General features: G+C 59.6%; 1 protein-coding gene across 1 annotated transcript; it reads right to left on the reverse strand.

The window, feature by feature from the left end:
• Positions 1–804: 804 nt before the first annotated feature.
• LOC130030305 (myosin light chain kinase 2, skeletal/cardiac muscle-like) lies at positions 805–19,730 on the reverse strand. Its single transcript, XM_056121552.1, has 14 exons — positions 19,643–19,730; positions 15,086–15,181; positions 14,409–14,465; positions 13,571–13,865; positions 12,490–12,776; positions 10,597–10,702; positions 9,891–9,984; positions 7,896–8,005; positions 7,683–7,824; positions 3,505–3,575; positions 3,267–3,395; positions 2,548–2,700; positions 2,315–2,447; positions 805–1,550 (listed from the first exon to the last, which is right to left on the reverse strand). The coding sequence occupies exons 1-14, from the start codon at positions 19,728–19,730 to the stop codon at positions 1,470–1,472; spliced, it is 1,842 nt and encodes a 613-aa protein (XP_055977527.1). The 3' UTR covers positions 805–1,469.
• Positions 19,731–20,098: the final 368 nt, after the last annotated feature.

Raw genomic sequence — 20,098 nt, forward strand, 5'->3', positions numbered from 1 at the left:
GGCCTCCCACGAGTGGCCCAGCCGCCCCTCTTCAGCCAGCTTCTCCTGCTGACCGAGTGGTCTCACAGCCAGGAAGGTTCTGGTCCTTCAGGGCTCAGCGCTCTTGCCCTCAGGGGTGGTCCCTCCAGCAGCAATGGTCCCCTCCCCCCAGCACACAGCAGCCAGGGCCGAGGGTCTGCGGCCAACAGGAAGGGGCAGAGAGCAGCCCCCCAGCCCATCACTGAAGCCCCTCTGAGGCTCTGCTCAGCCCCGCGCCCGGCAACGTGTTCCCCTCGCTCTGGGAGGGGCGGCAGGTAGAGACATCCATCCCAGACCCCGTGCCTGCTGTGCTGGGGGGTGTGCCCCCTCGGAGCCTCAGTTTCCCCACGTCAAACAGGAATAGGGATGATAACATCTGCCTGGTGCGTTCAGAGTACCCAGCACGGGAAGCGGGCCCAGCGCTTGGTAACTGCCCGATCCACGCAGACCCACGCTGTGATCTCCTCTGGCCAATGGGGAAACTGAGACACAAGGTGGGGGAGCCCCACCCCGCCCTGCCCCTCAGTGCGGGCCCCGAGGTTGGGTGAGCAAGTCCCACACTGTGCAGAAACCAGCCCCCCTGAAGTGCCCCGTGCCCACCGGGAGACACCCCCCCCAACCCCTGCACGGGCGCAGAAGGGAAGGGGCCGCGTCAGATCTGTACATTTATTTACAAGGCACAAGCTGAGAGCAGGCTGGGGGCTGCCCCGCCGCCGTCCCGCTCCTCCTGGGCCCGCTGACCCCCACGGTCACCCCGGGAGAAAGGTCCAGAGTGGCTTGGCCCTCGGGCAAGACTGGGGGTGGTCTCCCGAGTCCCCTGGGCCGTCCCCTCCCCACTCCCCCAAGCCCGGGCTGGGCGTCCGTGCTCTCTCACACCGAGTTCCTGTGTGTTGGTGGTCGCGAGGAAGGTGGGCGGGGGCCAGGCCCGGGCCAGATGGTGCTCGCGCGCGGGGGCCTTATCTGCTGGGCGTGGGGCGCGGGCGGGGGCTCGAGGCCCTCCGCACAAAGCCGCCTCTGTCTCCCCTGCCAGCTGGACTCAGGAGGGCCTGGCTGCCTTCCTGCCCTGCCCCGAGTCCTCCTGCCCCGAACCACAGCAGCCCGATGTGCTGAGTGCCCCCGCCACTCCCCCACCCCAGCCGGGAGCGTGCCCAGGCCGGGGCTGGGGTGTCCCCGGGCGCGCCACAGCTGGGGGTCGGAGCGAACATCAGGTCCAGGGCCCCCACCCAGGAGGCTTTAGCGGGATGGATTCGGGCCACATCCGAGGCGTCTCTGTCGGGGGAAGCGGTCCATGCGTGGGGGCGTGGGGAGCCCCGAGCCTCCCAGCCTGGCGCTGCCTTGTCCTGGCCAGGCCGCGCTGGGGATCCGGCCATCCGCTCTGGCCTGCGGGACTGTGTGGCCTCAGCCCCGGGCCCCATGTGGCTGCGTCCAGGCTCCAGCTGCCCCGGGGGGGCTCAGACCCCCAGCGCCATCAGGGCCCCTGAGCTGCTGATCTTCTTGAAGCGGTTGGCAGCGCTGACGGCGATGAAGTTTTTCTGGAGGGGAGCAGGGCGGGGGGTGGAGGGAGAGGGGGTTGGCAGTGGTGCAGGGACCAGGTCCCCGTCTATCCCCCAGGGCCCAGACAGCAGGAAAGGGGCAGGGCTGTCCCCAGAACAACCACCAGCAGTGCCAGGACACCACCACGATGCCAGGGGCTCCCATTTCAGTACCTCCAAGGAAAAGACAAGCCCCTCCCACGTCTGCCGTGTCTCTCCCCACCCTGTCTCCCCCCCCCCACCCTCCACCCCAGCTTACCCCATCCCAGCCTGTTTCTCAAGCTCCCAGTCCAGCACCTGCCCCAGGGCTTTTGCACTGGCTGGCCACCTTATTTCGAGCACTCCCCCTCCCCTGGACCTAACTGATTTGTTTTGGTCCAGAGCCTTTGTTGATAGCTTTTAATAACTACCCAGCCCCCACCCAGAGAGTCTGAGCCCCTGACCCGTGTGTGTGTGTGTGTGTGTGTGTGTGTGTGTGTGTGTGTCCTGCTTCCCCCAGGCCTGCAAGCAGTGGAGGGAAGGGAGGCCGCCTGAGAAGGGCCAGAGACCTCGCCCTGAGCCCCCCCCCCCCCCCGCTCTGCGGCCCCCTGGGGCTTGCTGCCAGCCATGGCAGAGACAGAGAGTGAGCCCCGTTTTCCAGTTCCTTGGCCTGCTGGACAGAACCTGCCCAGTGCGTGCTGGTGGGCCTGGGCCAGGACCAGCCACCCTTCTCACCCTGCAGCCCTCCCCCACCCCCGCCCCGAGCCTCCCCCAGGCTGCAGTACCTTCCAGCGCCTTTTCATGAGGTATTTCTTAAGCAAGATCTGGGATTTGAGGCGTCGGTTGCAACGTTTGGCTTTCTCTGCCAGGTTGTTGAGCCACGGGTGGGCCAAGCACTGGGCAGCGCTCATGCGGGCCCTGAGGGAGGGGCATGGCGGGAGGGTGAGCAGTGTGCCAGGGAGCCCCCACCCGCCCCCAGCCGGCATACGCAGGGCTGGCATCCCGGGGCGAGCCTCACCCCTGGTCCTTGACGATCAGGTGGGAGACAAAGTCTTTGGCCTCCTCCGACACGGCCTCGAAGGTCTCCTCGTCAAAGTACCAGTTGGCAGAGAGCACGTTGTTCAGTGTCTCCGTGTCGTCGTCGCCCAGGAAGGGGGACAGGCCACTGAGCCTGCAGGGAGCGGGACAGAGGGCAGAGCGGTGAGGGGGTGACTGGTGGTGGGCACGGATCCTAGGAGGCAGCACCGTGTGCCGAGAAGACCCCCAGCCGCCCGAGTGGGACAGACCTGGCTTTTGAATCTGGCTGGGTGACCTTGGGCAAGTCACTTCCCCTCTCTGAGCCTCACTCTTCTCATCTGTAAAATGGGCGCAAGTATCCCAGCTTCCCAGGGTTACAGTGAAGAAGAGGAATGATGAGTGCAAAAAAAAAAAATCGTCCCTGACCCTCCGTCCTCCCTCCCAGGCTCAGCGGAGATCTGCTGTCCAAGGTCCAGGGCTGCTGGCACGCTCCGCCTTTAGAGGCCTTGATTTCTCCAACTCTAAAATGGGTACAAAGCTCCCCGTTCCTATTTCTCCCTCAGACTCCCAGACCCTTTGCAAAGCCCTGGCTGGAAGAGTGTGAGCTGGTGGGGGGGCATCCACCTCAGCAAGACCCCCAGGCCCAGCTTGGCCTCCCCCCACACCCCCACCTGCCCCAGTCCTCCCCAAGCCCACGACCGCCAGCCCCCGGGGGCTCACAGCATGTAAGTGATGACCCCCATGCTCCACATGTCCGTCTTATCGGAGATTTGGTCGTAGTTCACCACCTCAGGTGACAGGAACTCGGGGGTTCCAAAGTTCACCTTCAGTTTCTCGTTGGGGTTGTACCTGCAGGTGAGAGCCGCCCGCTCAGCTCCGCCGCCGCCCGCCGCGCCTCCCTGCGCCTGCCCACCCCACCCCGACCCCGCCCGGCCCTCCCCACCCACCCAGGGGGTACCTCCGTGCCAGGCCGAAGTCGATGATCTTCACCAAATGGCCCGTGGTGTTGACGCACAGGATGTTCTCTGGCTGAGGAGAAGGGGGTGACCTGGGTTGGCCTCTGACCCGCCTCACCCTCCCCTCCCCGCCAGGTCCACCCGGGCCCGTGCTGGCTGCCAGGGCCGCCTCCCTGACACCGGCAGCACCAGGCTTTTCCGGGCCCATCACAGACAGGGGCTCGGAGGAGGAAGTCTGCGGGAGGGGGGGGTGGGGGGGGCGAGCCTGGAGTCCACCCCAGAAGGCAAGGAGGGAAGACCCTGCTTCTGGCCCGCAGAGGAAGCTGGACTCCTTGGACGGTGCTCCCGGTCAGGAAGGACACCCCACTGAGGAGCCTGGGACTCTGTGTCCACACGCCATTTCACAACCGGGGAAACTGAGGCACAGGCACAGAAGTGACAGCTCCGGTGTCCCAACCAGTTGGTGGTGGGGCCAGGACTGATACCAGGACTCTGATCCAGCCCTGGTCCCTTGATGCCACTCTGAGGACCCACAGAACATTCAGGGCTGGGGGCCGGGTCTTCCCAAGCAAGGACCCTCTCCCGCAGCCTTCTTGCTCCTGGCAATGCTCAAGGAAACAGACAGGGTGCCAGGGATTGAGCCCGGGCTGGCTGCCGGCAAGGCAAGCGCTTTTCTCTCTACTATCCCTCGGAGCCCTCCCTTGCCCATGTCTAACAAAGGCACCCACAGGGGCTCAATCCCAGCCCTGGACACAGTGGGTGGCCGGTGGTTGAGCAAACGCCCTGCTGCAAGGTCAGAGAGACTCTCCCACCAGGCCTCCCTCTGCTCTTCACAGATCAGGAACCCGGTCCTAGTCGGACCACGGAAACACTTTACTTACTTATTTATTTATTTTTTGCTTTTTGGGTCACACCTGGCAATGCACAGAGGTTACTCCTGGCTCTGCACTCAGGAATTACTCCTGGCGGTGCTCGGGGGACCATATGGGATGCCAGGAATCAAACACGGGCTGGCCGTGTGCAAGGCAAACGCCCTACCCGCTGTACTATCACTCCAGCCCCTCGGAAGCACTTTAAAATCGCTTCACCATGCTCTAAAGGAAGATTTCATACAAAAATGGCAATTTCCTGATTTTCTGCACCTCCTGAAAAGGCAGGCACCAGGCCACATGGCTTCCCCAGCCCCAGACTTGGGGCCTCAGAGCCCCCATGATCCTGCAATGCCTGTTGGTGGTCTGGCCTGCTGGACCTTTGCCTTGGAATCGTTTGTAAAATACTTTCTAAGGTCCTTTTTGAATTGCTCCATTCACTCAGAGCACGATGCTAGTGGCTGAGGAAAGGAAGGGCACAAAGGCTTGGGGAAACAGGACACACGAGGGTCTCCTCTGAAGGCAGGAGAAGCCCCGCCAGGGACATGGTTCCAGATGGTTCTCCTGGCTCACTGGACCATGCAACCTTCTCTGATGAAAAACAGAGAGCTGTCCTAAATACGGACTCTCTCTCTTTCTCTCTCTCTCCCCTCTCTCTCTATCTCTATTTCTCTCTCTCACACACACACACACACACACAGACTCTCTTCTCTCTCTCTCTCTCTCTCTCTCTCATACACACACAAAAATTCACTCACACACACATTCACACAGGCTCTCTAATACACACATTCACCATATACATTCACACTCACACACCTTTCACTCACACATACATTCACACATGCTCTCTCTCTCATACACACACGTAAAAATTCACACTCTTATACGCACATTCACCCATACACATTCACACTCTCACTCACATTTACACAGTCACACACACACATTCACACACTTTCAACATGCCTTTCATTCTCACGCACACATTCACACACATACTCACATACACATTCACACACTCTCACACACATTCTCTCACCCTCTCTCACATACTCTCTCACACACACACTCACTCACACATGTTCTCTCACACATGCTTGCTCTCTCTCTCTCTCTCTCATGCTCTCTCCTTTCTTACCCATGCTCTCCCTCACACTCACACATACATTCACACAATACATTCACACACACTCTCTCTCACTGTCTCTCTCACACACTCACACTTTAAGATACACTTTAGGTGTTAGTATGACTCCTGCCCCTGGAGTTACATATTTCTCTTTTATTTTATGAGGAGGGTTGGCTCACCCCTGGCAGTGCTCAGGGCTTAATCCTGGCTGTGCGCTCAGGGGACCGTATGCAGAGCCGGGAATTGAAACAGGATTGGGGCCCTGAAAATCAAGCACCCCCCTGTCTCTCTGACCTGCTGGTATTTGTAATTGGGACCCTAAATCCCCCCCCCAACAACAACAACAACAAAACAGACTTTTCCAGAGGGCTGGCAGAACTCCACAGATTCAAGCCAGAAACTTAAAATTCAGGGGCTGGAGCGATAGCACAGCGGGTAGGGCGTTTGCCTTGCACGTAGCCGACCCGGGTACAATTCTCAGCATCCCATATGGTCCCCCGAGCACCGCCAGGAGTAATTCCTGAGTGCAGAGCCAGGATTAACCCCTGTGCATTGTCGGGTGTGACCTCCAAAAAGCAACAAAACAAAAAAATCACCTCAACTTTGGGGAGGCCAAGGAAACAGTACAGTAGGTAGGGTGTTTACCTCGGACATGACGGACCCAGGTTTGATCCCTGGCACCCCATATGGTCCCTGAATCCCACTAGGAGTGATCCCTGAGTATCACTGAGTGTGCCCACGCACCTCCCAAAAAAAGTCCCAAGATAAAATAAAAAGTCTTTATCGGGATGAAACACCTGATTTATATACCCATCTTAAACTCCTGTCTCCCGATCACACAGAGAGTGGGAGAGTTGCCGGCGCTGCTCCAGCCTGGCCTGCGCCCTTCGCCTTGTCTCTCCCAGGACTCCCTGTCCTTTGTAACAATGATGACTTCAAACCATCTGGCTGCTCAGTTTCCCCACTGGCCTGTGGAGGCCAGTCCCCCTCCCGACTGGTCTGCTGGCTCCCAGGATGGGGCGGGAGGTCCCTGAGGCTCCGGCACACCTCCGTCCAGGGAAAGCATCTCCATTCTCCCGAGGCCCTGACCCCGGACGCCAACCCCCAAATGCTAACACTTGCCTGGAGGACAGTCTGCCAGCCCCAGCGCTGGCCTCAGCATGGCCCAGACTCGGGCAGATCTGGGGTGCGGCCTGCCGGCTGCAGAGGTGGATTTGCCCGCTCTGACCTGCTGAGTGCAAGGCCAGAGCAGGGTGAGGAATTCACCTTCTCTTCCCTTTCCTTACCCTTCCCTTACCCTTCTCCCTCCCTCCCTTCCTTCCTTCTTTCCTTCCTTCCTTCCTTTCTTCCTCCCTCCCTCCCTCCCTCCCTTCCTCCCTCCCTCCCTCCCTCCCTCCCTCCCTTTTCTTCTTTTCCTTCCTCCTTCCTTCTTTCTTTTCTTCCTTCCTCTCTCCCTCTTCCTCCCTCCCTTTCTTTCTTCCTTCTTTTCTCGCTCCCTTTCTCCCTTCCTCCCTCTTTTTTTCCTCTTTGGTTTGAGGGCCACACTCACTTGTGTTCAGGGGCCACACCCTCCTGTCAGTACCATGGGGGGGGGTCGGGGACCCAACCCCAGGGCTCTTGCCTGCAACCTGTGCTCCAGCCCCGAAAGCGTCTCTCTGGCCGGACATCATCAATCACTCTTTCCACCCTTTCAGCTGGTGCCCCCACACCCACTGGCTGTGCTACCCGGGGCCTCCAGCAAAGTGTTGAGTAAACAGACAAACATCCCCAGCACCATCCCGGGCTCAGCACTCAGCAAACACTTTCGAACCTCCTCCCTTTTTGGTTTTGGGGTGATACCTGACAGTGCTCAGGGACACACGATGCTGGTCCAGAGAGCAAACTCAGGACATGGGGATGCGCCCCGGCCCTTTGAACAGCCCCCTGGTCCCATTTTCACACCTCCTTGGGTGAGGCGACAGACACGGGCCTCACGGGACCACAGGGACCCCTGGCAAGTGCTTCATGCCAGGCCGGGTGAGCTGGAGGTGGGGGACGGTCTCTGCTTGTAGCCTGGGATGCCTGTGGCGCTCAGTGGCCCCTTTGGGGGTGGGAGAGGAGGAGGGCAGGGAAGAGGAGGGCAGGGGAAGGGCATGGGGAGGAGGGTGGGGGAGGGAGGGGGCGGGGGTCGCCCGGGTACCTTGAGGTCCAGGTGAAGCACGTTCATCTTGTGCATGAAGAGGACCCCGTCGCAGATCTGCCTGACAAACACCATGGTGTCCACCTCAGTCAGCTGGTAGTCCTCGTCCACGATCCTCTCGAAGAGCTCGCCGCCCTCGATGCTGCGTGCACAGAGCCATCTGCGGCCTGCCGGGCCCGGCCCCTGCCCCAACCCCAGGCCCCCAGCACTCACTACTCCAGGAACAGGATGAGGTCGTGGGTCGTCTCCATTGCCGCGTACAGCTGGATCAGGTTGCGGTGGTTCAGCTGGTTCATCACCTCGATCTCCAGCATCACCATCTCCTGGGGGCAGGGACCGGCAGGGGCTGTCCTTGTGTGCTCCCTCCCGTCCGCCCACCGGGCCCCCTGGCCCCCTGGCCCTCAGCAACCCCCTGACAGTCCCGCCGGGCCCCTTCCTCCCATGCCCCGGGATGGGGGACCCCCGGTCTCCCACCTCCTCACTTCCCCCCTCTCTCCTCCAGCCCCCGAACTGATGTGACATGCATCTTACAGGGCAGGGCTCCCAAACGGGCTCCTTCCTGCAACCCCACTCGCCTGCCTCGTGGCCATTCATTCCTAAGGAGCGCCCTGGATGCCTCACACCCCACGTCCCCCTGGGCAGATGGCCCCGACATGCCCATGGGCCAGAGGACATCGCTCTCCCCCAGCGCGGAGGGCAATGTGCTAGGACCCCTGCCCCATGACCCGAGCTTCGTTCCTCAGCCCCACATCCGGTGGCTCCGTCCCAGGACCCAGCCCAGTCCGAACCCCACGCTAGGGGCCACCTCCAGAAAGTGTGGCCCTGGGGTCACTGTGGGACCTTGAAACTGGCTGTGGAGGCGAGATTGGCCCCTACGGTGCTGGGGGCTCCCAGTTAGCATCCCCGGAGCCTGTCGCCCCACAGTGTCTCCCCCTGTCTGCCCGGGAACCGGCCCCCTCCGCCCGGGGCCCTTCCCGTCCTGGTCCTGCTTGCTGGGACCCCTCTCTGCTCACTCGCCCTCTCCCCCGTCCAGACATCGGTGCTGGCGGCTCCCGCCTTCCCCAAGGGACATGGCATGGGACATGGCACGGGACATGGCAGCCTCAGCGTCACTGGCCCCAGAGACGCATCCAGGCCCAAAGGAGGGAAGAGGGCAGGCGGGGTCCCCTGGAAACACGCTGCCTCCCCTTGTGCTGAGCCCACGCTGGACACCAAACAGGTCAGTTGGAGCTCTGGCACGGCCCAGAACATTCGGAGTCTCACTCTGGGCCCTGCACCCCCCTCAGGGGTCTCAGGCCTCTTCCCAGCCCCCACCTGAAGCGCTTTCCTGCCTCAGCTACCAGAAAACTTTCCCTCTTCCTCTTCCTCTTCCTCCTCCTCCTCCTCTTCCTCCTCCTCCTCCTCCTCCTCCTCCTCCCCTCCTTCCCTCCTCCCCTCCTCCTGCTCCGGCCCCATTCCCTGAGCAGAGACGTCCCTGGTAGGGGCCCTCGCCACTCCTCACCCTCACCCCCAGCTCCAAAAACCCAGCCCTACATTGTTTATTCATTTCTTCACTCCTTTCTTTACTCATTTCTTCACTCAGTCCTTTGTTCCTTCTTTCATTGCTTCTTTCGTTTTTTCACTTAGTTATCTGTTTTTTTTATTATGCTCATTCATTCCCTTGTCCCTTCATCCTTCATCACTCCATTCCTTCATTCTTTCATCACTTCCTTCCTTCCTTCCTTCCTTCCTTCCTTCCTTCCTTCGCTCCTTCATGCCTTAGTTCCTTCATTCCTGCATTTGCTCATCCCTTCGTTGGTTCATTTCTTCATTCGTGTGTTCAGCCCTCTCTTTCATTCACGTGTCTGTCCATCCCTCCCCTGAGCACAGTGGTCTCTCAGCCTCCCGGCAGACAGGCCTGGCGGCTACATGGGACAAGATCTCGGACCAGCCTCCTCTTTGGCGCTTCCCTTTAGGACCCCCCAGCCCCCCAGGCCCCGCAGAGGCCCTGCCTGCACCTCCAGCTTCAGCATCTCATGCGGGGGCAGGGCGAGTCAGTGCCAGGAGGGGAAGTTTCTGGAATCAGCTTCCTACCCAAGGGGTCAGGCTTGGGCGGGACTTGGCCTGCTGTCCATCTGTCCCTCTGCGGCATCTTCCCGTCACAACATTCACCCACCAGCTCCCAGACACGGGGTGGGGGGGCACCATTCTGGGGACCCTCCGACGCACCTTGTCCTTCGGCGTCTGTTTCTTGATGACCTTGGCTGCCAGCTTGAGGCCCGTGGCTTTCTCCACACAGGTACAGACGGCTCCAAACTTGCCGCTGGAGAGAAGCAGGGAGTGGAGGGGCTGCCAGGTGCGGGGGGCGGGGGGCTGTGCTCTGTGAGAGGTGGGGGCTGCAGGGCTGAGGGGCTGTGCACTGTGAGGGGGGGCTGCAGGGCTGAGGGGGGCTGTGCTGATGCCCGCCCCCTCCCTCCTGAAGTTCCGAGCCAGGCGCTGGGTGAAGGGCTGAAGCAGCCAAGCAGGGCACAGGAAGTGGAGGCGTGTGGAAGGGTGACCCCCCTATGACAGCTGTGTGGGCCCAGGAAAGAATTTTAACAGAGCAGGAAACCCCCCAGGGGTGGGGTGAGGGCCGAGGTGCCGGAACTGGGCCAGACAGGAAGACACTGGGGTGTTTCCCACTGGGCTAGTGGAGACAGAGAGGGACAGTGGAGGGACAGTTGGGATGGGCAGGGAGGGACCGGCAGGACCTCAGCAGGCAGGTGACTGCATGACAGGTGTGACGCCCCTGCCCCCCTCCAGACACACAATGGAGTCCGCCTGAGCTGTCAGAGAAAGCGGTCACCTCGTCTGGCCTTCCTTGCAGCAAGGGGTCTGAGGACCGAGGGGCTCAGGGTTCGGCCCGCCCCCCGCCGGCCCAGGGCCCCACGCTCACCCGCCCAGCGCCTCCTTGGAGTTCATGCTGAACTCGCTGCTGACGCTGCCACTCCTCAGCTCCACGATGCGGTGCGGGAAGGGGGCAGGGGGCGGCGGGCAGTCATCTGGGGAGCAGAGCGGGAACAGTCAGCACCAGGCACTGCGGGGGTCCTCCCAGCGGCCCTCTCCAGCCCGGCCTGGGCCCCCTCCAGGGGCTTCCCAAGAGGTCCCTGGGGATCACTCCCTCCTGAGGCCAGGAGTCATTTCCGCTCTGCACACAGGTGTCCACGGGCTCAGCTTCCCCCTCAACAGTGGGGATGGTGGCCGAGAGAGCACAGCGGGGAGGGCATTTGCTTTGCACCCCGCTGACCCGGGTTCAATCCCCGGCCACTCCATGTGTTCCCGTTGGACTGCCAGGGGTGATCCCTGAGTGCAGAACCGGAAGTAAGCCCTGAGCCCCACTGGGTGTCACACACACACACACACACACACACACACACACAAAATAAATAAATAAATAAATAGGGATGAAGTAATGGACTGCTTGAACCCTCTTATTTCCACCCCTCCCCCACCCCCCTCCACAGGGAAGACTTAACCGCAAACTCTTTGCACGGTCACAAAAGAAAATTATAAAAAGGTCTGGAGAGAGAGCTCTGCAGGGTGAGCACAGCTGCCCAGGCTGGAGCCCCGGGTTCGATCCCCAGCACCAAGTGGTCCCCGGAGCACTGGGCCGGGAGTAGCCCCCAAGCTCTGCCCCAGGTCCAGCTCCAAAACTAAGGACGGGGAAAGAGAAGGAAAGAACAAAAGGAAGGAGGAGGGCAGAACAGAAAGGGAAAAGACGAAAAAGAAAAAGGCGCCAGGGCGGTGGGTGCCAGCCAGCCCGCCGCACTGCACCGCTGGGGGAGCAGCTCGACCACCTCGCGCCAACGCGCCGCCGCCCGCGGCCAGAGGCCGATGCCCGCGCCGGTGGGTGGGGAGAGACTGCCACCCAGTGGCCGCTCTGGGGCAGCGCAGGCTCTGGCGCGCGCCGGGCTGAGTCATCGAGAATGGAAACCTCTTTATAAATAGCCAGGGAAGCCGGCGGGTGATAAATCAGACAGCGCTTGGAGGCGGCTCAGGTCCGTCACCCGCCGGGGATGTGGTTTCTGGGCGGGGCGCGTGGAGGTCTCTGCGCCCGGGGAGAAGACAGGGCGTCTGGCTGCCACCCCGCCGCCGCCAGGCGCTCCCACCCTGTCTGGGTGGCCCCGTGCCGCTCCCCGGGCCGGCTGGGCAGAGGAGAAGGAGGAGGAGGAGGAAGAGGAGGAGGAGGGGTGGGGGGAGGAGGAGGGGGTGGGGGAGGAGGAAGAGGAGGAGGAGGAGCTTCTGACCCCGTCTCACCCCGCCCCCAGCCCCTTCCTCCGGGCCTGTGGTCAAGCGCCCCTCCTCCCCGGGGGGCTCTTCAGCGCAGGCCATGCCAGCCCCAGGTACTGGGTGGGGAGTGCTCCCTAGTCCCCCAGGATGGAGCGAACACCAGAATAATCTGGCTCCAGGCCCTTCTACACACGCAACTCAAACTCAACTGCCCAGAGGGCTGACTTCTTCTATTTTTTTTTGACCCCCATTTTAGCTCAAGAAGAAAGTCAAAAGTGAGCTCTGGGGTCCGGCAGTGCCCACAGGTTCAAATCCTGCCAGGGCTGAGGACTTGGTGATAAGGGAACTTCTCTTCTCCCTTTCTCTCTTCTAAGTCTCCAGTACCCATCTATCAGAAGAGACTAGGAACACAGCTACCCCCCTCCCTTTGAGGGGGGGTCCCTCCTACAGACCAGCCTCTCCTCAGAGCAGTTCCATCCTCCAGATGGGGGACAAGGGGAGCCCCGTCCCCCTCCCTCACCCCAGGGCACCACCTGGCCACCCCGCCTGCCCCGCCTACCCAAAATCTGGAAGCAGTCCTCCTCCCGGGCTGTGAGGGCTTGCCCCACCTCGGATGTCTCCAAGGGGACAGCCTGGGGCGCCGTCCCCCTCGAGGTGTCCCCTTGCGCCTTATCCTGGCCAGCCTGACCCGGGGCCTTCTCTCCTTCCTTAGAGCTGCCTGCAAGGCTCTTCTCTCCCACTGCCTTGGCTGTGCAGGGCTCTGCCGGGCCAGGGGTCACGGGCACCCCTTCGAAGATGAGTTTGGATGCGTCACTCAGGGGCTTCTCCGCCACCAGCTTCTCGGAGCTAGAACATGAGGACACAGAGCTGTCAAGAAGGGCCAGAGCGTCCTCCGTACCTGGAGCTAACTCCAGCCTGCTGCCCGCCAAAGAGCACAGAGTCGTCACCGAACTCTGCAAATCCAAGGCATGTTCTCACAGACACCATGAGAGTCTTTGGGCGCTCACTGGACTCTCACCGCACTAATTACTATTGACTCTGAATGAGGTTTTGGATTTGGTAAATACTATATGGATGCAGGGAGATGATATATATTGCTTTTGATTTCTCAAGACCACGGTGATACAATTGATATTAATGCGTAATTCAAACCAAGAGGGTTAGTATTCTCATCATGGTTCGCCATCGGTCATTAATAACCCCATTCATGCAATTATTGTATTATGGTGATGAAAGCATTAGCAGTAATCTGTCATTCAGGCTGTTAGAAACCTTTCCATATTCTACTGACAATTACGTCATATCGAGACTTCTGGGGAAGAACTTGCTCTTGGCTAGAGTCCAGTTGGTGAAGTTAAGGGGAGCTACAGACTTCAGTGAAGGGCCCCTACCGCAGGCTTCTGAGAATAGCCACAAAGTCTTACTTTCTGCAAAGGGCCGTGGGAAGAGGGAGCCCACACGGCAGCAGCCCAACCTGCATGGAGGGTGATGGCAGACCCTCCGGGAGAGGTGCTTGGGGCCGAGGGAATGTCTGAATGGACTGGGGAGCAAGCTTTGCCCAAGGAAGCCCCAGGCGCCCTCCAAAACACAAGACCCACCCCCATCTCCCACCCTCCGCCATTCCTGGACAGGGCATTCACCTGGACACGATGGCCGGGCAGCTGGGGCTATGCAGAAAGGCAGGGGAGCCCCTCCTGGCTGCGTGGGCCCCTGCCTCCTTCTTCCGGGCACTGGGCTCTCCGGGGCCCTGGGCCGCGGCCGTCGGGGTGCTGGTCTGCTGAGGCAGGGCCGCAGGCTGCCCGGCGCTGCCCTCCGCAGGCTCAGCACTAGGGTCCTTGCTGCCCCCTGAGGGCTGGGCCAGCCCCGGGGCCCCTCTCTTCAGGTTGGGGGTTTGGGCATCTTTCTTCGAGGTATTTGGGTCAGGTTCTTTCTTTGAGGGGCCAGATTCTTTCTTTGGTTCTGGGGCAGAAGATTCTTTCTTTGGTTCTGGGGCAGAAGATTCTTTCTTTGGTTCTGGGGGGCCAGATTCTTTCTTCGGTTCTGGGGGAGACGGTTCTTTCTTTGAGGGGCCAGATTCTTTCTTTGGTTCTGGGGCAGAAGATTCTTTCTTTGGTTCTGGGGGGCCAGGTTCTTTCTTCGGTTCTGGGGGAGACGGTTCTTTCTTTGAGGGGCCAGATTCTTTCTTTGGTTCTGGGGCAGAAGATTCTTTCTTTGGTTCTGGGGGGCCAGGTTCTTTCTTCGGTTCTGGGGGAGACGGTTCTTTCTTTGAGGGGCCAGATTCTTTCTTTGGTTCTGGGGCAGAAGATTCTTTCTTTGGTTCTGGGGGGCCAGATTCTTTCTTCGGTTCTGGGGGAGATGGTTCTTTCTTCGGTTCTAGGGGGGCAGATTCTTTCTTTGCTTCTGGGGGGCCAGATTCCTTCTTCGGTTCTGGGGGAGACGGTTCTTTCTTTGGTTCTGGAGGTCCAAATTCTTTCTTTGGTTCTGGGGGGCCAGATTCTTTCTTTGCTTCTGGGGGGGAAGATTCTTTCTTTGGTTCTGGGGGTGCAGGTTCTTTCTTTGGTTCTGGAGGTCCAGATTCTTTCTTTGGTTCTGGGGGGCCAGATTCTTTCTTTGCTTCTGGGGGGCCAGATTCTTTCTTTTCTTCTGGGGGGGAAGGTTCTTTCTTTGGCTCTGAGGGGGCAGGTTCTTTCTTTGGTTCTAGGGATCCAGGTTCCTTCTCTGCAGTGGGGGCTTGTTCCCCCACTGTCTCTGCGGGGGGCTTTTCTGCCAAAGGAGCAGAGAGGCTGGTAAGTGCAGGCCTGCCCTCCCTCCTTCCCTGAGCCTCCGCAGCACAGGGCCGCAGCCCCGGGCTCATTGGGAAGAGCTTGTCCTGGGGCTGAGCTGGGCTGCCCCCCGCCCCCGCCCGAGGCCCCATAGCTGGTGGGCCTTGCTGCCCCCAGCCCTGGTCCTGGGTGCAGTGCCACCCACCAAGGCATCACATTTCCCCATTTCCCATCTCCCAAGGGGAGCATTATACACTAGCCAGCGCAGCCCTACTAAGTGAGCTTTCTGACCTCGGGGGTCCCCCAGGCACCCTAGGGATGGGGGCACAGACTCCCACTGAGGTCTACCCCCCCCTTCCCGAGCTCCCCTCTCGGGCCGCCCCAGTGTGGCACCTGCCGACTGGCTCGGGCCTCCCAGCGCCACCGCTCCGTGCGCCGCTGCCATGAGGAAGCCTTGAGTGTCCGCTCCTCGAACCCGCTTCTCTTGAGCTGCAGAAAGCAGGCGGGGGGGTGCCAGGCTGTCCGGCCCGTGCCTGGAGCGAGCGGGATCCTGGAGGCTGCGTGTCCACCGGCCGGCGGCTGCCTGGGCAGTGGTGGGGCCGTGGTACGGAGGCGGGGATGAAGGATCTCTTACACCAGGGGCCGCACAGCCTCTGCCACCACCTGTCACTCTTGGCCCCCGTTCAGAGGACACGGCATTCTTCCATGGAGCGAGGGGGTGGAGAACGGTGTTGCCACAGCAGGAGAGAAAAGGGAGGGGGCGCTGGGACTCTGGAGGGGGAGGCAGCCTTCTCCCCCCCCCCCACCCATCACCCCAGCCAGCCCCCTGCTATGCTTCCTGGCCCTGGCAAGGGGGAAAAGCTTGTCTCCGAGCCATTGCTTGGCGTGCTTGTGGGCCAATCACCTTTTCTTCTTCTTCTTCTTCTTTTTTTTTTTTTTTTGCTTTTTGGGTCACACCTGGCGATGCACAGGGGTTACTTCTGGCTTGTGCACTCAGGAATTACTCCTGGTGGTGCTCAGGGGACCCTATGGGAATCAAACCCGGGTCGACCACGTGCAAGGCAAACGTCCTACCACGGTGCTATAATTCCAGCCTCCCACCTTACGCCCAGGGACTACTCCTGGTTCTGTGCTGGGGGGTCACTTCCGGTGGTGCTCACGGCAACTTATTTAGTGCTGGGGATTTGAACCAGGGCTGGTCGCATGCCTTACCTCCTGCGCTCTCTCTGGACCAAACTTTTCTTTCAAAAAAAAATGCCTTTTGCAGAGGCTAGAGAACTAGTACAGTGAGTAGGGTGCACTTGCCTTGCATGCAGCTGACCCAGGTTCTATCCCCGGCATCCCGAGCACTGCCAGGAGTAATTCCTGAGGGCAGAGCCAGGAGTTAAGACCAAAACCAAAAATGCCTTTTGCTCAGGGTCCTAGGGAGATGGGGGCTGCCATATGGCTGAGGGGACCAGTCCATCAGTGCTCCTGGGGCCCCTTCTGAGATCCCATCCACGGCCCTCCAGTGGCCACCTAGAAGGGGGCAAGGGCCCCTCACCATGTGAGCCCTGGGGGTTCTAGCTGAGGAGGAGGAGACATTGGCACGGGCCAGAGGGTCTCCATCCCCAGGGGTTGTCTGTCTCAGGCCCCAGTCCTGGGGCACAGAGCTCCTTGGAAACAGCTGCGGGCATGTCCAGGCTCAGGTGCCCACTGTGGCAGGTCTCCCTCCAGCCATCCCCACCCCTTTCCCTGGCCTGAGTCCTCTCAGTGGAGGAAGCAGCGAGTGAGTGCCTCTGCAGGGAGTCTGCAGGGCCGCTGGGGAGACTGAGGAAGCCTCTGATGGGCTGAGCTGAAGCAGATCCAGGCGGGGGAGCCAGGAGCAGGCGGGGAGTGTGAGAGCATGCATGCGTGGGTCTGCGGGGGCCGGTTCACCCCCAACTCCACGGCTCCCCCAAGCATGTAGCCCCTGACCACTGCCAGGCCTGGACCCCAAAAAAACAAATGAACAAAAAGTTAGGCTTAGGACTGAATCTAGGGTGTACTCTCATTTGGCAAAAGGGGTTAACATAGATAGTAGTCTGAAGTATAATATACACACTTTGCACACATAAAAATTTCCATGGGAGGGGCTGGAGCAATGGCACAGCGGGGTAGGTGTTTGCCTTGCACATGGTCGACCCAGGTTCGATTCCCAGCATCCCATATGTTCCTCCAAGCACCGCTAGGAGTAATTCCTGAGTGCAGAGCCAGGAGAAACCCCTGAGCATTGCCAGGTGTGACCCAAAGAGAAGAAAAAAAAATTTCCACAGGATAAAGCAAGAAACCAGGACCAGAGGCCAGGGAGAAGTTCAAATAGTTGAAGTGCGAGCACTGCATGTAAGAGTCCCAGGTCTGAGTCCCAGTATCACACAGTCCCCTGAGCAACACCAGAATGCCATGCTGCATGTGGCCCCTGAGCTCACAAGGTCAGAAGGGATGGGAAGGGGAAGGGAGGAGAGGGGAGGGGAAGGGAAGGGGGAGGGAAGAAGGGAGGGCAGGGAAAGGAAGGAAGGAAGGAAGGAAGGAAGGAAGGGAGGGAGGGAGGGAGGGGGGGGAGGGGAGAGGGAGGGAGGGTACTGAAGAGAGCGCCATGGACTGGACATAGGCATTGCATATGGGTCTGGGGCACCATCCCCAGTATAGCATTGCGGCCTGAGCACTGTGGAGAGGGACCCCCACATAGCATAGAACGGGGAGCAACCTGCAAGCACTGCCAGGCATGGCCCTGCCCCCCAAAAGGAAGTAGAGGACACTGGGACAGGGATGGAGGGAAATGTCACTCTCTGCCTGTTCATGTTTTAATTTAAACCAGGAACTCTGCGAACAGGTGACTCTTCAAAACGAGACCTTTGTAAAGTGAGCCGGGGCAGGGGCTGCTGGTGGGGGCGGGAGCTGCTTCCTCTCGGAGGGCTTGGCTGGACCTGCTCCGAAACTCATCCTTCTCCGTTCCCCTCCCTCGCAGCTCAGCACCGAGGAGCAGAAGCTGCTGCTACTGCTACTGTCCAGGCTCACCTCACTCTACATGTACCTGTGGAGTCACACGGCTGTGGGTCCGGTCGAGGGGGTAGCTCCAGCTCCCAAGGATGGTGGGGGAGAGGCACGGAGCGCCACTGACTCACACAAAACTCGGGCTGGTAAGCGTCTGTGCTGGCGCCCAACTCTGAGCTCCTAAGGGAGGGGGTGCGCATTTTCTGGAGCCAACTGTTAGGTTTATTTGTCCTGCCTTTCAACCACATCTTGGTAAGGACTATGGGAGACTCATTCTGTTGTCTAGAAAACGCGATCAAAAGAACGACTTGGGATGGGGGAGGTGGGGGTTGGGAGGGATACTGGGATTGGTGGTGGTGGAAAATGGGCACTGGTGGAGGGATGGGTATTTGATTATTGTTCAATTGAAACCCAAGCACAAAAATTTGTAAATCTACAACTGTACCTCATGGTGTTTCACTAACAAAAATTTTTAAAAAATGTAAATGATGGAGAACGGGCACTGGTGGAGGGATGGGTACTGGATCACTGTATAACTGAAACCCAAGCACAAAAATTTGTAAGTCTACAACTGTACCTCATGGTGTTTCACTATTTTTTAAAAGAAATAATAAAAAAAATTTTTTTTTTAAATGAGCAACTTGCCTGAAGTCGGTTCACCAGGCAGGGAACTGAGTCAGAAGTGTCCCTCAAAGCCCAGAGTCTCTTTAAGTTCCTTAACAGCCACAATCCCAGAGACACACAAACGAATCTCAGAACCGAGCAGCTCTTGGCTCAGAAATGCCTCCGGACTTTGCATTAGGCCACCTTCTCCGGGCCACCCCAGACGGGAGCAGGTGCTGTCCCTCCGCCTGTTCCCCAAGAAGCCCAGTGGCCGCCATCTTCTAGAACTCAATGAAAAAACCAAGTACAGGCCAGCAGTGACGACACATGCCGAGCCTCAGGGTATAGGGGAGGAGCTAGTCATTCTCCTCCCCCGCCCCAACGGGACCCTGAGATGATGCCCACGAAGGGCCCCCAGCTACTGATTAAGCTCCTTAACAGGCATGATCCCAGGGACACACAAACGAATCTTGGAAACGAGCGGCTTTCTTTCTGGGTAAACATCCAGCGATGCTCAGGGCTTACTCCTGGCTCTGCACTCAGGAATTACTCCTGGCAGTGCTCAGAGAACCATATGGGATGCTGGCATCAAACCCAGGTTGACTGCGTGCAAGGCAAACACCCTCCCCGTTGTGCTAAGGCTCTGACACCTGTCCCCTGCCCCCAGCCTTCTTTCTTTCCTCAAATGGCCCCATCTCCTGGTCCCCTCTCCCAGAGCCCCACTTTACGGTTCTCTAAAGGGAAAGATAATTCCCGCCCATGCCTATTTGGAGAAATCCCTGGCCCTCTATCTGGCGATCTCCACACCATATCCTGGTTTAGCTTAAAATGTTGACACGAGCCAGATCGAACAGAAAGGGGAAGGCACTTGCCTTGCTCATGGCCAACCGGAGTTCAAGCCCTGGCAACCCAGACAGCCCCCTGACCCTGCTAGGATGATCCCTAGGTAGAGAACCAGGCGTGAGTCCTGAGCATGCCGGGCGTGACCCCAAACAGAATGTTAGACAGCCTCCTCTGGCCGCCTTCCGGGTGGTCGGCCTGTGGTCTACAGGGTCAGAAGGTGAAGAAAGGCTGAAACCACCACATCAGTCACTGCCTTAGTTCTCAGGGCCAGCACACAGGTCGCTGCTGGTCTGCAGCTGTGGAAAGGTTGAAGAGTGCTACTCTAGGCTGTCCCCATCACCGAGTGTCTGGGAGGCCCCTAATGCAGGGCTGAGGACTGCTCACATATCCCCAGCACTAAGTGTCCTCTGACTTGTTTGTTGAGTAGATAACCGGGTGACCAACGAGGCTCTGGCCTGTGTCTGTGGGATCCCTCCGCGGTGGCCCTGTTGCCATCCTGGTTGGAGTCAGTCTGCTCATCAATGCCTGTGGTGGATGAAGTGGCCACGGGCAGTCTGACTCTGCCAAGGCCTTTGCCCATCCTGCCATGGGGGCTGGACCAAGTGCCGGGTCATCCCACAGGGCAGCAGGCAATGCTGAGCGGCTAAGAGGCTCGTCCCTAAAGCCACAGCTCTTGGGGACCGAGAGGTAATACAGCAGGCATGGCGTTTGCCTTGAATGCGGTCAACCCGGGTCTGATCCCTGGCACCCTGAGCCCTGCCAGGAGTTAACCCCAGAGCACAGAGCCAGGAGGAAGCCCTCCATATAGCTGGGTGTGGTCCCCAAACAAATAACAACTCCAAAAATAAAGTCACATGACGGCTAGAGCGATAGTACGGTGAATAGGCCAATTGCCTTGCCTGTGGTGGACCCGGGTTTGATCTCCAACATCCCATCTGGCTCCCTGAG

The sequence above is a fragment of the Sorex fumeus genome, unplaced genomic scaffold, assembly GCF_029834395.1.
Source record: "Sorex fumeus unplaced genomic scaffold, SorFum_2.1 ptg000044l, whole genome shotgun sequence".
Taxonomy (NCBI): domain Eukaryota; kingdom Metazoa; phylum Chordata; class Mammalia; order Eulipotyphla; family Soricidae; genus Sorex; species Sorex fumeus.